This window comes from Eschrichtius robustus, chromosome 6, assembly GCF_028021215.1.
Source record: "Eschrichtius robustus isolate mEscRob2 chromosome 6, mEscRob2.pri, whole genome shotgun sequence".
Taxonomy (NCBI): Eukaryota; Metazoa; Chordata; class Mammalia; order Artiodactyla; family Eschrichtiidae; genus Eschrichtius; species Eschrichtius robustus.
Window position 1 is genome coordinate 140490420 of NC_090829.1, and position 21309 is coordinate 140511728.

Below are 21309 nucleotides of genomic sequence, written 5' to 3' on the forward strand. Positions count from 1 at the left end.
CTCAACTCCACAGAGCGCCCAGTAGAAGCTTCCAGGTCTCCTCCATGGCCCATGAAAGGTCAGCAAAGTTTTCTTGCTTCTGGCCCACCCACCGTAACAGAAGGGAGCTCACAAGGTCCCACAAGATTCAAGAGGCCTTATCTCTTTCCTCAACTATGCATGTGAAGGAGAAAGGGGAGGGGGCAACAGGATGAGCTCCAACCAAGGGTCACCTTTGCCTCTGTTCAGGGGTGGCATCCCACACCCTCTGCCCCAGGAAGTGATGCAGCTCAGAACCTGCCACCTAACCTCACAACTGAGTCTGGATTTTTGTGGGTTTTTGGTCATTTTATTATTATTATTTTTAATTGAAGTATAGTTGATTTACAATGTTGTGTTAATTTCTGCTGTACAGCACAGTGATTCACTTATACTTAAATATACATTCTTTTTCATATCTTTTCCATTATGGTTTATCACAGGATATTGAATACAGTTCCCTGTGCTATACCAGTAGGACCTTACTGGTTATCTATTTTATATATACTAGTTTGCATCTGCTAATCCCAAACTCCCACTCCGTCCTTCCCCTATCTCCCTCCCCCTTGGCAACCACAAGTCTGTTCTCTATGTCTGTGAGTCTGTTTCTGTTTCGTAGATAAGTTCATTTGTGTCCTATTTTAGATCCCACATATAAGTGATATCATATGGTATTCGTCTTTCTCTTTCTGACTTACTTCACTTAATATGATAATCTCTAGCTGCATCCATGTTGCTGCAAATGGCATTATTTTGTTCTATTTTATGGCTGAGTAGTATTCCATTGTATATATGTACCACATTTTCTTTATCCATTCATCTGTTGATGGACATTTATAAAACAATGTGTAGACTCCAAGGACCCATAGGATAATGACTAAGCTGAATTTAACTGAGTTATTGAGCATTTACAATATACACAAGTATTTCAGGGATGCATAATTGGCCAAGACAAAGATGCTGAGAATCTACTGAGGTAGGCAGCCATGAAGACAACCCACAAAGCAGAATGAAATCTGTGTTATCCAAGCAGGACGGGAGTACAGAGAAGTAGCAACTGATCCCAACCAGGAAAAAAGGGAAAGGCTTCACCAGAAGGGTTTGGCTTGAGCCTGCATTAAGGATTTTGACAGAAGTAGGGTGACAAAAGCAGAGAAGACCTTTAGTTTAGGGGAACAGCTTGAGCCCAGCTTCACACCCACCGAGGCATGAAATATCTGATGGTTTTGAGGGACATGTGAGAAGTTTGGTGTGGCTGGAGTGGAGGGTTTAAGAGGGAGCACAGAGACATAGGAGGATGGAAATGAAAGTTGGAGACAGATCAAGGAGAGCCTTGAGGATCTTGCTAAGAAGGCTAGACTTTATGATCTAGGAATTTCAGAGTCATTGAAAATGTCTGAGGAATCAAAGAATGTCTTAAATTACATCAAGCACAGCAAAGTTGGTGATCAAATAAAAGGCTTTATTGGGAGCCAGAATACCCATATTTGGGCTCTGATTCAACCGTTCTTCAGATGTAAAAGTTAACCTCTCTAGAATTTGTTTTCTTTTTGCTGTGGGTAATTAAGTGAAATGTTAGGGGAAGAGAAAAGTAAATGAGATAACGTATGTGAAAGCACTTTGCCAACAATAACACATTACAGAGCAATAATGCATCCACGCACTGGATTTTGCATTGCAAACTCTGCTAAAATGAAATAAACAATCTATTATCACAGGGTCAGCCTCTTCCTCTAAACACAAAAGTCTGATTTATCACTTTAAGAAGTTTTCGGAGGTGCTTCTGTGAGATGAACCAAGAGCCACTACAGATAAGTTGTTTTGTTTTAAGCCCTCCAGTCCAATTGTTTTGAAAACATCTGTGTCATCACTCCACATTTCGTGGACCTCAAAATGGTAAAGCCCCATGGTACAGGGTAAAAGAAAAAGGAAGCCATCTCACTCTCTGCAGTTTCTTATTTGTATCTTAGATTACATGGTTAATATCCAAAAGTTTTACAAATGCTATTGCAGTAAACTGGGATTAAAACAATAAATAAAAGCAAAGCAGAGTTGCACCGTTTAAGGTTTGGGTGGGGAAGCAGGGGGAGGAGGGACAAGCAGTGGGTGGGATTAGGGTTGAACATTTTTTTTACATTTCCCTGAAACTGGATTCTGCCCTAGTAGAGTTCCACTGCTGCCAGGAAAATATTAAGTAGATATTTAAATTAAGCAAAAGGATATTGCATTGCTGAAGACATACTGTGCCTTCTTGAAACAAAATACCTCATGTAGGCAAACATCCTGTTTCAGAGACCCCCAACCCCACCCCAGAGGAATGAATAAAAGCAAGATTAAGCAAGAACCAAATTGGTCATAATATAAGCTCTGAGTGTCATTTTTCTTGAACAGTATCAATGTAAAATACTGGCTTCCAGAAAGAAAAATCACCCTTGGTAATGAAAAAATACCAACAAAAATAAAATGTACTTCTAAATCATATCAAAATCCTATGAGGTCTTTGTTTATAAAACCAGACCTTGGTGAGTCTGCCAGTCTGCTGTCCCACACACTCAGAAGCCTGCAAAAATAAGATTTAGCATGTTGCCTCCTCATCGGAACAGACTTTACATTTATAAAGAAGCTTAATAAAGAGAACTAGCTCACATTTGAGCTTCACTCCACAAGAACTTGAACTTTGAGCTCAAGTAAAGAGCCTACATCAAGGTTACTTCTGAACCTTTTCATTTCCGTACTATGAATGGGGCTCAGTTACTGTTTTGATAATTACTGATTTCTAATTTTACAGCACTTTGGCCAGTGAAGGAGGTATAAGATACTGATTTTTTGAATACTGGTTGTTACTCCTTTGGTGGCCAATTTCTGCAGATTGACCATGCTTAAAAAGAAGGCTTATCTTCTAATTGTTGAGTGCAGGTTTCTATGAATAACCACTAGATCAAAATTAGTAATGCATATGTAATTTTCATGTCATTGATCTATCAGAGACTGAGAAAGGCAAATTTAAATCTCTCACTAAGGTGGATTTGTCTATTTCTCTGTACAGTTCTTTATGTATTTTGAGGCTATGTTATTAGGTATATACAACTTTATCATTGTTATATATTCTTCATAAATGTAAACTGTTTTTATTATGTGATAACCCTCAATTTTCTCCAGTAATGTTTTCTGCTTTCTGTTTCCATTCTTGTCAGCTTTATTTTGACTGAAATTTAACTACTATATCTTATCCCATCTATTTGCTGTCATTCCTTCTCTGTGTTAGATGTTTGTGTAAATAGTATATACATAACTAACTTTAGAATATTTTTTTAAAATCTACTTCATCACTTTGTCTTTAATGGCAAGTTTGGTCTACTTACATTTATTGTTACTGATATATCTGATTTCTACCACTTTATGCTTTCTATTATTGCTATAGCTGTTCTTTATTTCTCCTTTCCAAATACCTGATTGGACTGATCTATTTTTCTTTGTTCCTTTTTTGTTTCTCTACTTGTTAATCTTTAAACAAAATCTAAAGTTAATCACCAAATGTCCTTTTCCCACAGAATGGAAGGAATTTAGGAACCCTCAACACTAGTCATTCATCCTTATAAGATAATGTTGGCCAATATTTTTATTCCACCTTATTAGAGTCTGTGGCAGGAAAAAAAAGAAAGGTTAAGAGCCCAGAAGATAACTAGAGTTTTGTCAGTTTCTCCCAGCTCACTGGAGATTTTCTTCTACTGCCCTCTGTGCCTTGTTTTGTTGTTGAGAAGTCTGCTGTCCTCATAACTGTCATTATTTTCAGATAGTCTGTCTTTTTTCTTTAGTACTGGCTCTAAAGTACTTTGTCTTTGGTGTTCTTCAGTCTCACCATAATGTAATTAGAGAAGATGAATTCTTATTTATCCTTCTCTGACTGGTGTTTCCTGTATTTGGAGAATGGCTTTGTCCATCAATTTTGGGAAAGTCTTAGCTTTTATCTCTTCCAATATTTCATCTCTTCTGTTCTCTTTATTTTCTCTTGCTGGAACTTCTATTAGATCTACATAAGACATTACTATGAGTCCTTCCCAACCATTGACTTTTTTTCTCATTTTCCACCCCTTTGTCACGTGCTGCACTCTGAAAACAATCTCAAGTCTCCCTTCTCTAGTTCACTCTTTGATGTTTTCAAATCAACTGTTTAATCCATCTACTGAGTTTTTGGTATTTTTTGATGCTGAATTTTGAATACTGTTTTGTGTTTCTAGGAATTCTATTATTTCTTCCTCAAGATTATCTGTTCTTTTCCGTAATATCTTCTTCCTCTCTTTTTTTGTTCCTTCTTTTATGTATCTAGTCACTTTTAAATCTATTCACTTTATATTCTCTATCATACTTCAATTATCTAATATTCTTGAGGGTTTAATCATGTTGTCTGTTGTTTCTGCTGAATCTTGGTCTTGGTATTTTGTTTCTTTCTGTTTTCATAATTTGGCATTGCAGAATCATTTTCTGTGGGTCTTGGTAGGAATTCTGTAAAGCCTGGATTGAAGGCAAGCTTCTCCAGGAAGATTTTGTACTTACTTCCACCAGGTGCCCAAGGTTATCACTGGCTCATAACTACTTTTCAATGGTTAATTTCTCAGACTCAGGATTGTTGGACCACACAGTTGTGTGCATGTGTGTATAGAGTAAGGGGAGGGATCAGGTCCAACTCCTGCTTTGTTCAAGATCAAGATCTCATTTCCTGCCCCTAATTAACCTTTAAAACCCAAATCTCTGTATTATAGACATTGGAACCCCACCCCCATTCATGCCACCTAAGACAACCAGGTGACAACATGAGAATGGGCTGCCCTGTTCTCAGTTCCCCCTTTTTTTTTTTTTTGTCCCTAAGAAATTCACTGACTTTCTTCTCAGTTCAGCTATGCATTTAAAAGGATGTTAGAGTCTATGCATAATTTCCAGGTGCTCCACAAGAGATCCTTTTAAGTTCAATATTTTACTAGAACCAAGAGTCTTCTCTGCATATTTTTTACCCATTTACTCTAAAACTTTTCCATTTTCAATGCAGCTGTCAACCTAGCTCACACTATGCTCCACTTCATTTATTAATTAATCAATTGTCAAAAATTAATTGTACAAAAAAAAAACAAAAACAAAAAAAAATTAATCGTACATATGAATTGTTCAATACCCTACAGCACAAAAACTGTAAAAAAAAATGTGCCTACTTTAAACTCTCTGAGAATCAACTATTCCATTATGTATTTTATTCAAAACATACATGACTACATTATTTTTGTTGGGCTCTAAAGATACCTTTGAAATTCTGACATGCCAAAATATTTCAGTGGATGGAGACATTCTTGACTCCTCCTGAGTGGATTATCTAGCTTGGGGATTTTGTTTTTCTTTACTTGTTCCCCCATTACCTCCCCTTAGTTATTCCGTGACAACGCTGCTTATGTTCATCATGTTTTAGAAATGGAGTGACTTGTCCCATTTCCAAGTCTCTCCCTGCTTGGGTTTTCTTTCTTTGCCCCTCTTTACACATTGGTGTCCCTGGAGTTTTGTCCTCGGTCCTCCACTCTCCTCACTTCATAGATATCCCTGGGCGTCCAGGCTCTCACGTTCCAACTACAACACGCATGCTGTATTGGTTTCCAAGGGTTGCCATTAACAGAGGACCACACACTAGGTGGCTTAAAACAACAGGAATGTGGTCCCTCATAGTTCTGGAGGCTAGAAGTCTGAAATCGAGCTGTCAGGAGGGCTATGCTCCCTCTGGGACTCTGGATAAAATTCTTCCTTTCCTCTTCCATCTTCTGGCGGTGGCCGGCAATCCTCAGCGTCCCTTAGCTTGCAGCTGCATCCTTCCAGTCTCTGCCTCCATCTTTACATGGCCTTCTCCCTGTGTCTTCACATCATCTTCCCTCCATGTATGTCTGGGTCCAAATGTCCCCTTATGATAAGGACACCAGTCGTTTTATCAGGCCCACCTTTGGGACCTCATCTTGACTTGATCAAATCTGAAAATACTCTATTTCCAAATCAGGTCACATTCCAAGGCACCAGAAATTAGGACGTCAACATATTTTTTTGTGGGGGAACAATTCAACCCGTAATACATGCTTATCCCTTGAGTCTAGGGCTTTCTCCCAAACGCCTGACCAAATATGAAGAGAAGAGCTGCAATTTTTGGAGGTATCACTATAACCCAAGCACTGTTGATGCACTTCACACATATGTCTTATTTAAGCCATACAGCACCATATGAGGTAGGCATTACTATCATCCTTATTTTAGTGCCAAAAAAACTAAGGATCAGCAAGATTAAATGACTTCCCAGAGCCAGAAAACGGTATAGTTTAGAACTCACGTGCAGTGACCCATGATAAAGAATTTTAACCCTATTCTCTACATGGGCCCACTGAACTGCCTTGTGTGTATCCCGTGGGTACCTTAAGTACAGGATGAACCAAACCAGAATCATCTATCTTAATTTTTTTTTCTACATTTACTAACATCCACCCAGCCATTCTTGCCAAATCAAAGCTATTTTCAATGCGATTCTTCTCTTGGTTTTCAGGAGAAACAGAGAAATCATTATCATCATGGAAATGTAAAGGTTAAGGGCTGAGCAACAGACGATCTTGAACATCTCCTTTATCCCTTGACTTATTACTTACATCTCCTTTGAAAAGGCCATTTCAGAATCTACAACAATTTAACAGATTTATTCCATCATTCTATTACCTTGTGTTCTTCCTGGACATTTTTGATCATGTAGGATAGGAATAAGAGCTCAGACTATGGATTCAGACAGAACTGGGTTAGAATTCTGGCTCTCCACATCATTGGCTAGGACATCTTGGGCTACTATCTTATTTTCCCTAGTTTTAGTTTCTTTATCTGTAAAGTGAGAATAATAAATAGTCCCTAGACCATAGGATAGTTGTGGGATTTAAGTGAGATAATCCCTTTTTAATAAAGAACATGGCCAACTGCCTGACAACAGTGTGCACTCAACAGGTGGTGACTGTTGCTATTTCTGTCTTTATCATTTCAGTCACACGTATAACCCAATGGCAGTTTCCTCAACTCAGCTCATAGTTTAAAAATATAATTAGTTTTGACTTTAGGATTTAAGTTTTAGTTGGTTTGGTTGTTTAGTTGCTTGACTTAGCATAAAAAATTGTAACCAGAAGCTTGTAGAAACACATTCCATAATGCAGACATAATGGGAGAGATCTTTGGAAGTGTTTAGAGGCATGACAAAGTAAAATAAAGAAATGTATAGTTTATAGGAAACAAATGTGTGGTTACCAAAGGGGAAAGGGAAAGGGGGGTACAAATTAGGGGTGTGGGATTAACAGATACAAACTTTTATGTATAAAATAGATAAGCAACAAGGATAGACTGTATAGCACAGGGAATAATACCCATTATCTTATAATAACCTATCATGGAGTATAATCTGCAAAAATACTGAATCACTGTGTTATACACCTGAAACTAACACAATATTGTAAATCAACTATACTTCGATTTAAAAAAAAAAAAAAAGAAATGTGTAGCTTTACCAACAAGTTCTTTAAGTATAAATGAGCACAGGCCTGGGAATTGGCTCTGGTCTCACCCATCTCTGCGTGTGTCCTCGGGAAAGTTGTTTCACCTCCCTAGGGCTCGATTTTCTCATGTTTCAGAGTTTTATGATAGTTAATTGTATGTTTCCACTTGACTGGATCATGGGATGCCTAGATATTTAGTTAAACATTATTTCTGGGTGTGTCTGTGAGGCTGTTTCCAGAAGATACCAGCATTTGAATTGTGAGACTGAGTAAAGCACAGACAGGGAGATGGGGACAGAGAGAGAGAAAGATTGGTTCTGCTTCTTTGAAGAACCCTGACTAATACAAAGCTGAATGAAGATCATCAAGAATCTTGTACATCCATCTCCTATGATTCTGTTATTCCCACTAACTAAAGCTGGATTCCCATTCACTCAAATAAATGCATGCTTACTGGCTTCTGCACACGGGCCACGAGCTTGCTGCTTTGTCTGGTGGTGAAGAATATGCAAAAGACATAATCACCAACTCACGATGCTCACAATCTAACAGAACAGACAGGCTTATAAATAACTAACTCTAATAAGATTAAATTGTAGTAATATGTTGGTCATCTGGGCTTGGTTGGAGAGTGTATTCTTCTATTGCTTGTTATTCATCTGCTTTCAAGCCCAGCTTGGAGATGTCATATGTAGAAAGGACCCTGTGCAGGTGATGAGAGACTTCTGCCACTCTGAAAACTCAAAATCCTGACTTTCTAAGAAACCAGATCAGCAAAGACTCACACTGGGCATATGCTCTCTGTCTGCACCGAGCTGTTCGCTAACGTAACTCACTCTGTCCGTGGAGGATGTCACAAGAAGCAGGCTGCCACTACATGGTACTGCCACTGTGGCAGGAAGGTGGCCACGACTGTAGCCTCAGTGAAGCCCGAACATAAAGTCCAGGGACCCTGCTTTTAGGATTCTGCACCAATAAAAACATTGCCTTCCCTGTGAAACTTTTTTGAAAACAGGCATTAATTCCCCAAATGGCTCTTTTTACATTGGCCACCAGGAAGCTCAGAGCCATACTGGAAGCTCAGCTACAGCATCTTGGCCAAGCTTGTGGCCAAAATGGCTGCATTCCTCCTTCATGTGACCTTGGTTTTCCATTAATATTTGTAATTGCCTTAGTACTGATCTCTAATTTCTAACTGATCAGTAGCTTGGTTCACATGATTATCAGTAGTTTAGTTCACAAGGCATCTCAAATCCTTCATGGAATTAAATGCTATATCCAGTATACAGATGCATTATAGAATATAATATAAAGCCAAATAAAGTGTGGCGATGAAAGAATTGGTAAGACGTTGGCAGAGAAGCAATGAAGGTGCCAGCAGATCAAGGATGGCTTCCTAGACAGGGTGGATTTCAAAGATGCCTTGAAAAGTGAGAAGGATTTGTTAGCAGAGAGAGGAAGGGCATTCCATCAGAGGGAACAGCATGGGCGAGGACACTTGTGACAACGCAGCACAGGAGTAGAATGATGTGACTGGAGGGCAGGACAGGGTAGGGTGGAGGTTGCAAAGGGATTTAGAAATCTTGTCATCAGGGAACAAAGGAAGCTTTTCTTTACTAGTCATGTTTATAGTCATCTTGTTCCTCAGCTATTTTGAAACATTTGTCTGAATCATTCATTTGAGCTCTTAATCATACTCTCTGCTGTCACGAATTACTTAACTTCATGTGGCTGGGTCTTATCTGCTTCTCACAGGCTTTGGTCATTTCCTCTGTGACTGGTGTGAGAGTAGCAAGTACTCAGTAAATACCTCGTGCATTGAGTAGAAGTTGCCCTGCAGGGAGGGCCTGAGGAAGACACAATACAAGAAGTTCTAGCCATGTGTGTTTGGGGGCCGGGAACAGGGGGTTTTAAATCATATAAGAGCTTTTATTCTTGGTGACTAGAATATTCTAAGTGCTCAGTAAATGAATGAATGAATGGATGGATGGATGGATGAATGAATGAATGGATGAATGAATGAATGAAGACAGGGAGCCAGTTAAAAGATGAATGTGGCAACTTTTTGTCTCTGAGACTTCTGACTCCCATGAGCATCTGTGCTCAAAGTGGACATTTAGAAAATAAAAATGGAAGTGTTTGAAAAGCCCCATGCCTTAGCACCCATTTTAGGGAATAAAAATAAAGAAAAAGAAAAATCTTCTCAAAATGATGTAAGCTGCTGAAACCAGAGGTTCTGTTGCATTTTGGTCAGCATTTTGCAACTCTGAAGAAAAGTGGATGAAGACCGTGCCTTCCTCTTTGCCAGCTCCCTCAGTTAGCACATCGCTGAGCATACTGTCAAGGCCAAAAAAATAACAGCGACGGCCGGAGGCCACCCGGCACACAGAGGGACAACATCACTGCTGCAGAGGCTTCCTCAGACATCGCAAAACCTACGTTCTCTAGAACATATTAGTTCCACTGTACAAGGGGGACCCATTCTTTCTAAACATCGATCTGTGTTCACAGCCTTGGTGAACAAGAATTGGAAATACCACCTGGAAGTCAGATTCCCGGGTTGTCCCCGAGTTGTCTCGGCTGTTGATGGGAACACAGTAAAATGGATAAGGCTGAGTACTGGGCTTGATCTGATCTGTCTGAATGGAGCTCAGCGCTGCCACCAATGAATGGAGCCGCGGGGCTTCTTCCTCAGCTCTCACACTGTGCTTCGTGCCTTAAATGGCCCTGGATTGCCCTGTGAGGGCCTTGATGCAGGACCTTTACAGAATTTATTGTGCCAACCAATGACAGCCCCCAAAACCCATCTGAAAGGAAAAGCTTTAGGACAATTCTTTCTTTTGCCAACTTCCTTTTCTAAATGAGGCCTTTATTTCAAATAATGAAGGTGTATGAAAGCAAAATTTATTTAGTGACTTCTATCTAGCTTAGAGCACCTCAAACCTTAGAATTCATGAAAATCACACAGGAATGTGTTAACAATGTAGAATCCTCAACCCCACACCGGGATTCATAAAATTTAGAGACGGGCGTTTTTAAATCACAAGTCTCCCAGGGAATCCTGGTGCAAGTGGTCTGATCATACTTGGGAGAAACATTCCCCAGTCAGCCTCCAAATTAAGCTGAGCCAACAAAGAGCCATTTAACTGGGTCCCATGTCTAGGGCCCCTCTTATTAAGACTGATTTCACCGAATGATACTTTGATCTACAACTGTGAACATAAGAAACAGCCCAACCCCCTGAGATGTAGACCTAGATATACAGATATTCACACCAAACAGATAGATAGATAGACAGACAGACAGGCAGGTATGATAGATAGATATAAATGATAGAGACAGATAGATAAATGATAGATAGATATAAATGATAGATATACAGATGATAGAAAGATGATTGATAGATGATGAAAGAGAAAGAAAGAAAGAAAGAAAGAAAGAAAGAAAGAAAGAAAGAAAGGAAGAAAGAAAGAGAAAGAAAGAAAGAAAGAGGGAGGAAAGAAGGAAGAGAGGAAGAGAGAGAGAGAAGGGAAGAACAGGTGTGATGTATTGTCCAACCACTACACTTTGAGGCAGAGGGGCACAATCACCAACCTTGCCAGGATGACAGGTGTAAGCCAGGGTTTCCCAGAATGTCTGGCATCTCTACTGATTATTTTTCTTGTGCCTTCCCTGTTACCCTCCTACAATAAACCAAGGAACACATTTATCTCTAGACTCAGAATTAATACCTGGGCCGTCTTTCCCACATTTGTTTTCTTTTTATTCTAGGGACACTGAGGCATGTATTGATTGAGGCATCCCTTTCACACAGCCTGCTGACACCTTGGACCCAAATAACACCCGCTTTTTGCAACTGTGCAGGATTTAAAAGTTTGCATTAAACATATATACGTATATACATAAACATACAAAACCCCCTCCTGGTATCACCGTCTGTTAAGTTCTTACGTTAGCCCATGTTCTCTATCTGTTTACTCTGAAAATGGATTCTGTCTTGTTCCTTTATTTATATTTGTGTGAGCTTTCTTAAATCCATTTGGAAACAAGGAGAGAGTGTAAATATATCCAATGAAGGTATATATTTATTCATTAGGGTTATTTTATGAGTTTCTTTAAAGCTCTTGAGTTAAAGACAGTGAGTCTCAAAACCAGGAACTTTGAGAAGTGAGGAATTCAGGTACAAGAGCCCAATCTGAACACAGACAATATCCCAGGTTCTGCTTTTTCTTCTCGCTAACACACCAATCTTCAGGCCAGTGTGTATCAGGACCATTTTTAGGTCTAGGACATGAATGTCAGTATGTAGGTGATTGATGGTGCAAGTGCTTCGGAGTAAATAATGGGGTTTTTTTTGGTTTTTTTTGGTTATCTTTTTGATTTGCACTTATGAGTGCCAATCAATGTGTTTAAGTAGTAGGAACAATATGAACCAGTCAGAACCAGGTTTGGAGAATTCTACCTAAGTATGCAGAGTTCTCTACACCCAAAACGTGCCTGAGTGAGGTGCCTGGATCCCAGAGCTGTGGCCTAAGGTACAGAGGCAGCAGCTGACAGAGTGGTCCCCACGTCCTGCCATCTCTACACTGGGGGATTTTCTGGATTGTGCAACACAGCTCTGTGTGTGTGTGTTCATCTGTGTGTCTGTGTATGAACACACACACAGGAGGCTTGACCAATAACTGAAAGACTCACAACTTGCAAAACCAGCCACAATGAGCTCTCTTACAAACCCTGTTAACTGAATAACTGCCTCTGCATTGGCATGAAGCAACCAAAGGAGGGAACAGCTGAAAGAGGACTTTCTTCAGGAGATGAAACCAGCCTTTACACAAAAACTTAATATGAGCCAATCTGTGCGACCAGGCTTCCACCCAACCGACTGACGTTTAATGAGCACCTACTACATAGATCACAAATGGTGGATGCTCTGACTTGATTAAATTGCTTCTTTGCCTCTTTCCCATGTAAATATCTCTCCTGTTTTCTAAACAGTTTACTTAACATAGGAAGCCGCAAGTCTGGCCCTACTGGAAAGGATATTGATGACATCAAAGGCTATTGCTGGCGGGACAGAAATAGGACCTCGTCAGTTAAAAGGATATAATGGCACCAGGCTTAGCTCCTGGGTCTGCGATTCTACACGGAACCCAGATAAGCATCTTTAACGTGGGCCTCTCCTCAGATTGATTCTCTCACCTTAGAGGACTAAAGACTTTGTTTTGCTTAAACTGAAGAAAATACTTTCTTAAGGAGGAAGGCAAAGGGTGAGATGGGCTTGGGCGGACATCCTCTGGGTTTCTACGTCATCCCGTTCAGCTTCAGCCAGTGTCCGAGGCAACAGAATCCCTGCCTTCCCACTCCTCTCCAGGCACATATCTGTTCTCAAGCCTTTTTTAGGTACCACACACCCAGGATGGGCATCTCGGACATCTGCCCTTCCATATTTCTTCCCATTCAACAGGAAATGCCTCCTGTTCTAAGTCACAGTAACAAGTAATGGGTCTCAGGAATGCAGCTTAGTTCCCATGATCAAACCAAATACATGCCCTCTGCATAAATGTCAACTGTCTCTCAAGAAACACGAAAACCAGCTTTGTCCCTCTCCTAAGGCACACTTGAGACTCTCTCCACTGTCTCCTATAAAAGCCGTACAACGTGTGCTTCGAGGTCAGGGATGGCTAATCCCTTTCGTACCTAACTAACTGCATCAAATCATTTTGCTGCAGAGCCACAGTGACAACCCTGGAGGGAAACCCAGTCCATGAACCCAAGTCAGATGTTTTGCCAAGGACTCTGCACTCTGAACTCTCCTGTTTGGAAAGCAATGGGAACACAAGTCCACTGGATGTGATCTGATGCAGAATAAGGGGCAGGGGTGGCAATCATGCCACGGAGGGGATTTGAACCCGTTTGCCATCACACTTCATGGAGGTGAATAGAGGTGACTTCTGGGGCAAGGGAGAATCAAGTTTGCACCAACCTCACCCATGCACACCTCTTATTACTCCGGCAACAAGGAGCAGACCGGGCAGTACTACCCAGTGGCTAGGCACCCCTTCATCCATCCCTCCCTCGGTTAATATGCATTGAGCACCTAGTACACACCAGGTACTGCACTTGGCCATGGAGGTAGGGCCTTTGTGGGGCTTACATTCTATTGAGGGAGGAGATAATAAGAGAGCTTTCACATAAATGTCCACTATAGTGACAGCTGGGGATAAAGGCAATAAAGGAAAATGAGGCAGGTGGGGGGTTGAGAGTCACTGGGTGGAGTGGGGAGGGGGTGACTCTGGATGGAGTGGTCGGGAAAGGCTTCTGAAGAGATGTTTGCACAGAGCCCCGATGAAGGACAGAACTCCCTGGAATCAAGGGGGTTTCGGGCTGAGGTGACAGCAAGTTCAGCCCCTGAGGCAGAACAAGAAGGGGACCAGGTGGCTGCAGTGGGTGATGGGATGGCAGGGGCTACTGCAAGGGGCTGAGATTCATTCCAACCCCCCGAAAGGAAGAGAACGAAGGAGTCAGAAGGGCCTAAGCTCTAACTTGGCCTCTTATTAACTGCAGGCTGACCTCTCCAAGCTTCAGTTTCCTCATCAGGGCACTTGTGACAAAGACACTACCTATTTCCCAAGATTTCATGACACCAAAATTTCTGTCTCCACATCGCTCACCAAATACCTCATACAGAGTCAGGACCCACTGAGCAGTGATGGTTGTCACTGCTGCTATCGTTGTGGTGATATTTTTGGTTTTATGTAGTGCATTTCCTCTGAGGAGGTTTAAGGCATCCTTCCTATTACCTTTAGTTTTGCTAAATAAATAAATTCCTGGCATTTTCCTCAAATCCAGAGCTATTGTTTTGGCTTGGGTTTAGAATTACTTCTGGTAAAGAATTTTTCTGGCTCTCAGAGTCTGTGTTTATAGGTCAGTGATAGCTGGAATTTCAGAGTTTGAGATCAAACAATATAGGGCTCCCAACTTTTAATTTTGCCAGATTAAAAAAAAACTTTTAAAGCCTACCTTCTATTATGAATAGCACTTCATAAAAGGAAGGATATTTAACACCAAATAACCTCAGAGAAAAGCCAATTCTTCCTTAGAAAGGTCACTTTTCATGGATTCTCTCTCTCTCTCACACACACACACACACACACACACACACACACACACACACACACACACACACACACACACACACACCCCGAGCAATGAACATTTCGCTGTGGGTGGACCAACTTCTGCTGGCTTCCATTTACAACCACTGCTCCAGGCAGTGGAGGGAGACCAATGCCAAGGGCGAGAAGAGAGAGCCTGAACAAAGCTCTAGGAAGGCGTGGGTCGCTGACCGAGCCTCTGACCTGCTGGCACGATAACTCGGCGCTCATTCGTGGTCATGTTTGGGGGCGGCATGTGCTTCTCCTCCATGTAGCCGCTGTAATTCATCGCAACAGTGTCCGTGCTACCCACCATCTTCCCTCCTTTGGCCATGCTGCATTCATCGGGGGAGTTCCTGGAGGGGAAGAAGACACATCCTTCCATTACTGCGGCAACCCAGAGCCCTCCTCCCTGTCTCCGCGTTGATACCCAGAGAAGCGAGGAAGGGCAGGGTAGAGGGGCGTGAGGAAGGGGGAGGAGACTGTGAAAGGACAAATGCAGTGTCTCTGATGAACTGAATGGCTATGTTTCCTCCAAATCTATATTTGGAAGCTCTAATCCCAAAATGATGGCATTGGGAGGTGGGGCCTTTGAGATATAATTAAGTTTACACAAGGTCCTGAGGGTGAGGCCCCTATGATGGGATTAGTGGCCCTTATAAGAAGACGAAGAGACAAGATACCTCTCTCTCTCTCTGTCTGTCTGTCTCTCTCTGTCTGTCTGTCTCTCTCTCTCTCCTCTTTGCCACTGAGTTTATAGTGAGAAGGTGGCTATCCTCCACCCAAGAAGAGAGCTCTCTCCAGACATCAACCCTGCCAGCAACTTGATCTTGGACTTCCAGTCTCCAGAACTGTTGTTTAAGCCCGCAGTCCATGGTATTTTGTGATGGCAGCCCGAGCAGACTAAGACAGTGCCCTTGCTCAGTGGAAGCAGAGGGCAGGCACGTGGGAAGCAAAGCTGCCACCTGGCTTCTATTTCTCCAGCCAGCTCCTTCTGAAACTGTCGTGTCAAACCCCCTTCCGTGACAACTGATTGGAAACACTTGCAAGGAGCAGGGAACTGGCGCTTGTTCTCCCCGTGTGACTGTAAACAGGCCATGCACACAGATGCTGGGAGACGACCCTCAGCAAGGTTTACCCTAGAGTGCATGCCTCTTCACAACCTCAGAACGAAATCCTTGCACTCAATTTCAAATCCCTGCAGCCAATCTTTAGACACAGAGTTTGAAGGCCCCCAGTGTTCCTGGCTTAGGTGCAGGCAGGAAGATCAGAGGAGGGGGCAGGACAGGGGACCCCAGCAGCCCTGTAGGACTGGGATGAGGGGTGAAACCAGCTATGTGCCTGCAGAAAGGAGTCAGCTGCTGGGCCTTGGGGAACAGCTCACAGGGCTGCTGTTCATTAAGACAGCCACGGCCTCTTGGATAAAGACAAACCTGCCTTTCTAAAAAAAGAAAAAAGGGGAATATAAATTTCTAAGTGAGATTTGAAAGTTACTGGACATGGTGAAATCATACATAATGGGGAAACTCCAAACAGAAAATGCAGCTTAACCAGGAAACAGAAAAATGTTTTTTTTTGAGGGATCTTGATGGTTGGGTTATGTCTTCTAAGGTGGATTTCTGGAAATTTCCTCTCAAGTGCTACCCAACACAGGATTTTTCATACTCTTGGGAATCTATGCATCTCCACTGGATTTTAGATTTCCATCCCAATGTCTGAGGCCCTGATGGTTGTGGGCTCCACTCCAGGGAGCCTTCCTTTGTCTCCCTCCACACTTTGTTTGCTGGAACTCTGCAGCCAATTTGCAGAACCTTGGAACTATAGGCCTGGCATGGACATGACCTTCAAGTCAGAGATGGTCTGAGGCATTGAGGCAGAAGGGCACTCTCTGGGTGGGGCAGGACTGAGGTGTGGTGGAGAGGGTCATTCTGACCCAAGAGCCGTGGCAGGGGTGTGGACAGGAAGAGCAGACCAAAAGCCCTGGAAAAAGTTTGTTCAGCGTCTGGTAACTTTGAAAATACAGATGTGTTCTCAGCATCCCTTGCACATGTCTGGTGCTGATGGAGGGAGCTTAGGGCTGATGATGAGGAAGAAGCAGGTATGTCTGTGGATGGAGGTTATAGTCGGGGTCGTCCAGGACTAAGTTCCTACCATGGGCCTGGAAATACACAACCCTGTTTCATGGCATCCTCACAGCTGTACTAACATGAAGGAAATTTAAAAATAATAGCAGTCGGAGTTCCCACGGTGGAACCCTCTATATTTCCAATGCTGCCTACACGTGCATTATTTCCTCTTGATGCTATTTTTCCTGGCTTCCAACATTTATCTCTAAAAGACCCATCCTAATATCAAAACACTGAATGTCTTCACTTGAGACTTAGTTTCCTTTCCCTTTGGAAAATTCCATCAGTTGAGTGGAGTATGTATGTTTTGGTCTATTGGTCTCAAGGAGAGAAGTTACTAGGGAAGAGAGTTAAAGGGGTTTGTTTCTTTAGGAAAAAGACTTTAGATGCTACTTAGGTGATGAGTGTCACTCAAGTAACCTCTGTGAGGTCTAAGATGAGCACTGTTCAGATTCATTCGTTCACTCCTCCATTTAGACCATTTTTTATTGAGGGCCTGCTGTATACCAGGCACCATAAATTCTTTCTTCTCCAGCAAGGCAGTTATCCATCTAAAAAGTTAAAAGTCAAAGAGATGTATAGAATTATAGAAAGAGGAAACATGGGGGATTATGGACCCTACATTCCAACTCTCCCATTTTCTTACAATTCTATTGTTCAATTTCCATCTCTGAGGACTAAAGCTCTAGGAACAAATCAGTTTTCCCATGGCATTAAAATAGATCCCTCATCAAATACAGAGATATAATGAGCTATTAAATTGCATTTTACCAGAGCTTTCCAAAAATATGTGTAAGTATTTAAAACAGGGGCAGTCTTCAGTAAGGTTACTTTGTCTTCATCTTATAACCAGAAGACATAATTCATCTCATTAAGCTTTTCCAGCCAGCTTTCATTGTGAAAAAATGCAGCAGAATGAAACCCTATTTTCAAATGTTGTACCTTCAGTTCAATTAAAAAATTGTCTTTTTTCCACTGTACTTTGTTTTAGCTTCAGAGGAAGACAGAAGGGAACCATGTTTGTGATCACTTCAAATAGTTTTTGAATCTAAGTAATAAATCTAACAGAACTCCAACCCCAAAGAGGGGAGAGGTCACCCCATAGGGCCACTGACATATGAGACTCAAGGCAGGTATTCAATAAATACTGGTTAAAGGGGCCCCAGGTGTTCTATTCTCACTGTTCAGTCATTTCACCTTGTTTATTCTCTTGGAAATTTTAATAGCAAAAGAGTAGCATGTTCTGAGAGCTTAACAGTTACCAATCCTCACCACAGCCTGGTGCAGCGGCCGCTGGCATTAGCTCCATTTCTCAGAGGTGTAAACTGAGGACACAAAAGAGAAGGGAATTGCTCCAGGTCTCAGAGCCCGGAGGAGGCAGAACTAAGGCTTGAAGCTGGGCAGCCTCTACTCACTGGCCACACCTATAACCCCCGCACAGACAGCCCCACCCAGTAAAGGTAAGACGGCTAGGATGGCGGCCCTTTAAAAGGTAAAACAGATCCTTATTTCAGAAAGGCATCAAGAAGGCCCTGCCCCACATATTACTCTGGCTTAAGGGGTGCACTGTGACACATACACGATTCATAGTCTAGGCCACCATCCTTGCCCCTGGACTGTTCATTCCCCAGCACAGCAGATGTGTGACCCATCCAGAGCGCATCTAAAAAGACGGAAATAAGAAAGAGAGGGAAATCCTGGGGGAGGATTTTTTTTTTTTTCATGGAATTTAGACACTGCTATTTTAAGAAAAAGAAATCTTAACATGATTCAGAGAATTGCAAAGTGTAGGTTGAAAAGTCTCCCAATAAATGCATTTTCAGCTCTTTGCCCAGCTGTGGTAAGAAAAGATCCACACTGGAAATCTGCCCCTTGCTTACTGCACTGTTTAGCTCTACCTTCATTGTGCATTCCGAGAAGTCACAGGGAGAAGCTTCCCACAGACAGCCTGGTATCCTACCTGTACCAAGCCTAGAACAGAGGATCCCATGTTCTCTATTCTAACATGGTAAGGGTTTGGGTATTCAGTACATTACTTTGAAATGCACGTAGCAAAGAGCATCCCTTTAAATATGATATTCTTAGTATTCACAGATGTGTTCTTTAACATTTCCTGTGAACGTTCTAAGGCAATTCATTAGATGCCTGCTAAATGGGTAATTAATTGGTGAATATGAAAGTTCTCTGTCTTATTATTTGGGGCATAAATTTCTTTATTGCTAATAAGCATGGTTCAAGATATTTCTCTCAAAGACTCTATCTTTTAAGGGCATGGAAAAGTGATTATGCAAGTCAAACCACAGTGAGATATCACTTCACACCTGTCAAGATGGCTATTATAAAAACAAAAACCAAAAGATAACAAGTGTTGGTGAGGATGTAGAGAAATTGGAACCCTCGCATACTGTTGGTGGGAATGCAAAATGGTACAGCTGCACTAGAAAACAGTATGGCGGTTCCTTGAAACATTTTTTTTAAAAAACAACCATATGATCCAGCAATCCCACTTATGCATATTTATCCAAAAGAATTAAAATTAGGCAAGAGATATTAGCACTTCTAGGTTCACTACAGTACCATTCACAATAGTCAAGATGTGGAAACAACCTATATGTCCACTGATGGATGAATAGATAAAGAAAATGTGGTACACTCATACAGTAGAATACTATTCTCCTTAAAAAGAAGGAAATTTGGAAATAGATGACAGCATGGATGAACCTTGAGAACATTATACTTAGTGAAAAAAGCCAGTCACAGAAAGACAAATACTGCCCGATTCCCCCTTATATGAGGTATCTAAAAAAGTCAAATTCAGAGAATCAAAGAGTGAAATGTTGGTTTCCAGGAGCTGGGGGAGGGAGAAGTGGTGAAGTTACTAATCCACCAGCATAAAGTCTCAGTCAAGTAGAATGAAAAAGCTCCAGAGATCTGCTGTACTACTTGGTACCTTTGGTCAACAATAAGGTACACTTAAAAATTTGTTTAAAAGGTAGATCTCATGTTGTGTTCTTACCACAATAAAATAAATAAAAAATTATTGTGTCTTAACCATATTCTCAGATTCACATTTTCAGGTCTGGGTTCTATTTATAACCCACAAAACACTGGTCTTGACAACCCCATACAGTATGTGGCACCAGTGAGAGGGAACAGAAGGCAGGAAGACCGCTCACAGCAGGAGAAATCCCACATTGGGCTGGGGCTGCCCTGAGAGGGGGAGGCTGACTCAGACTGAAGAATTTCAGGAAGGCATTGGACAACAGCTGGGGTGCCAGAAAGTTGGGTGTATCAGCCTCCAAGTCCCTTAAAACATCCTTGGGGCCACACAACTTTAGGAGTTTAATCTCTGCAGCAATCTAACAGATTTCCATGCCACTTGGGTGTAATTGTGGTCACTCTAGGAAATAGAGAAATAATGTAGAAAGACCCCCTCAACCTTCATGATGAACAAGATAGGGGGTTGGTGCCCTTCTGGTAACTGGAGACACATGCCCAACTAAGATGGCCTGTTGAGCCTCAATTAATTAATCACTCTTAAGTAGCATTTGGAGAATTAAGGTGAGTTGAGAACATGATCATTGACTTCTTTAAACATACTAGTATTATGAATTAATGATGAGAGAACATGGCAAAGAATATCAAATAAATTGGAAAATCTACTATATTTTAAATTAAGGTGAGAAGTCAGACATGCTGCCAAACTCCACTGGGTTCTCGTAGGGTTACAGAATCAGAGGGCTGGGAAACTCCATTCCCAAGCCCCCAGGCAGGACTCTCCAGAAGCTCCTTGGATGAACAAATGCTTAGCTTATATTAACATTTTTCTAAGGAGGAGAGTCCAACATTTCCCTCTGCAACTCCAGAGTTATATTTATGTGTATGTGTGGTGGCTCTGAATATACCTTCTTCCCCTGTCCTTCCTCAAACTATGTGACATTTGAGGTGAACTGCAAAAACGCACACAAGACATAAATGATCAAAGGAATGGAAGTGAAGGGTATATGAGGGCAGAAAAGCAGTTCACCGAGAGATAAAATCAGCACATTGAGTAAGCTTACTATTTATAGTTGTTCAAGGTAGGACATCAATCTATCTCTGAACTTTCTACTTGCCAAAGCAAAAAAGGAAGTCTATCCTGTGACAATTCAAGGTGTCAAAAAGATACACATGAACCAGTCATTCAGCAGAAGCAAAGCTTTTCCTGGGCTGAAACTTGAGAGAAGTTTCTCTCGTGGCTTCTCTTGAAGAGAACTGGGTGATGCGGCAAGCAGTATCCTTCCCAGCATCCCATAACAGACCTGAGAACATACCACACATAAAGCTCCAATCACACAGCTCTCAGCTGCTTCAGCTACAGGAACTGGGAGACTGTATTTCCTCAGCCAGCGCTCCATGCTTACCATTTCTTGACACTGATTTTGGAAAGAACCGGCCAACCAGAAAAATGGGTGCAAAAATATAAAA

General features: G+C 41.7%; 1 protein-coding gene across 4 annotated transcripts in view; it reads right to left on the minus strand.

Annotated features, from left to right (window-relative positions):
* The window catches only part of ERG (ETS transcription factor ERG), a 199923-nt gene that overhangs the window by 26944 nt on the left and 151670 nt on the right, over positions 1-21309 (minus strand). For all 4 annotated transcript variants that reach the window (XM_068547090.1, XM_068547089.1, XM_068547087.1 and 1 more), the window contains one exon: positions 14921-15072. In XM_068547090.1, the coding sequence (XP_068403191.1) occupies positions 14921-15072 (152 nt within the window). The remainder of the gene's footprint in view (positions 1-14920; positions 15073-21309) is intronic.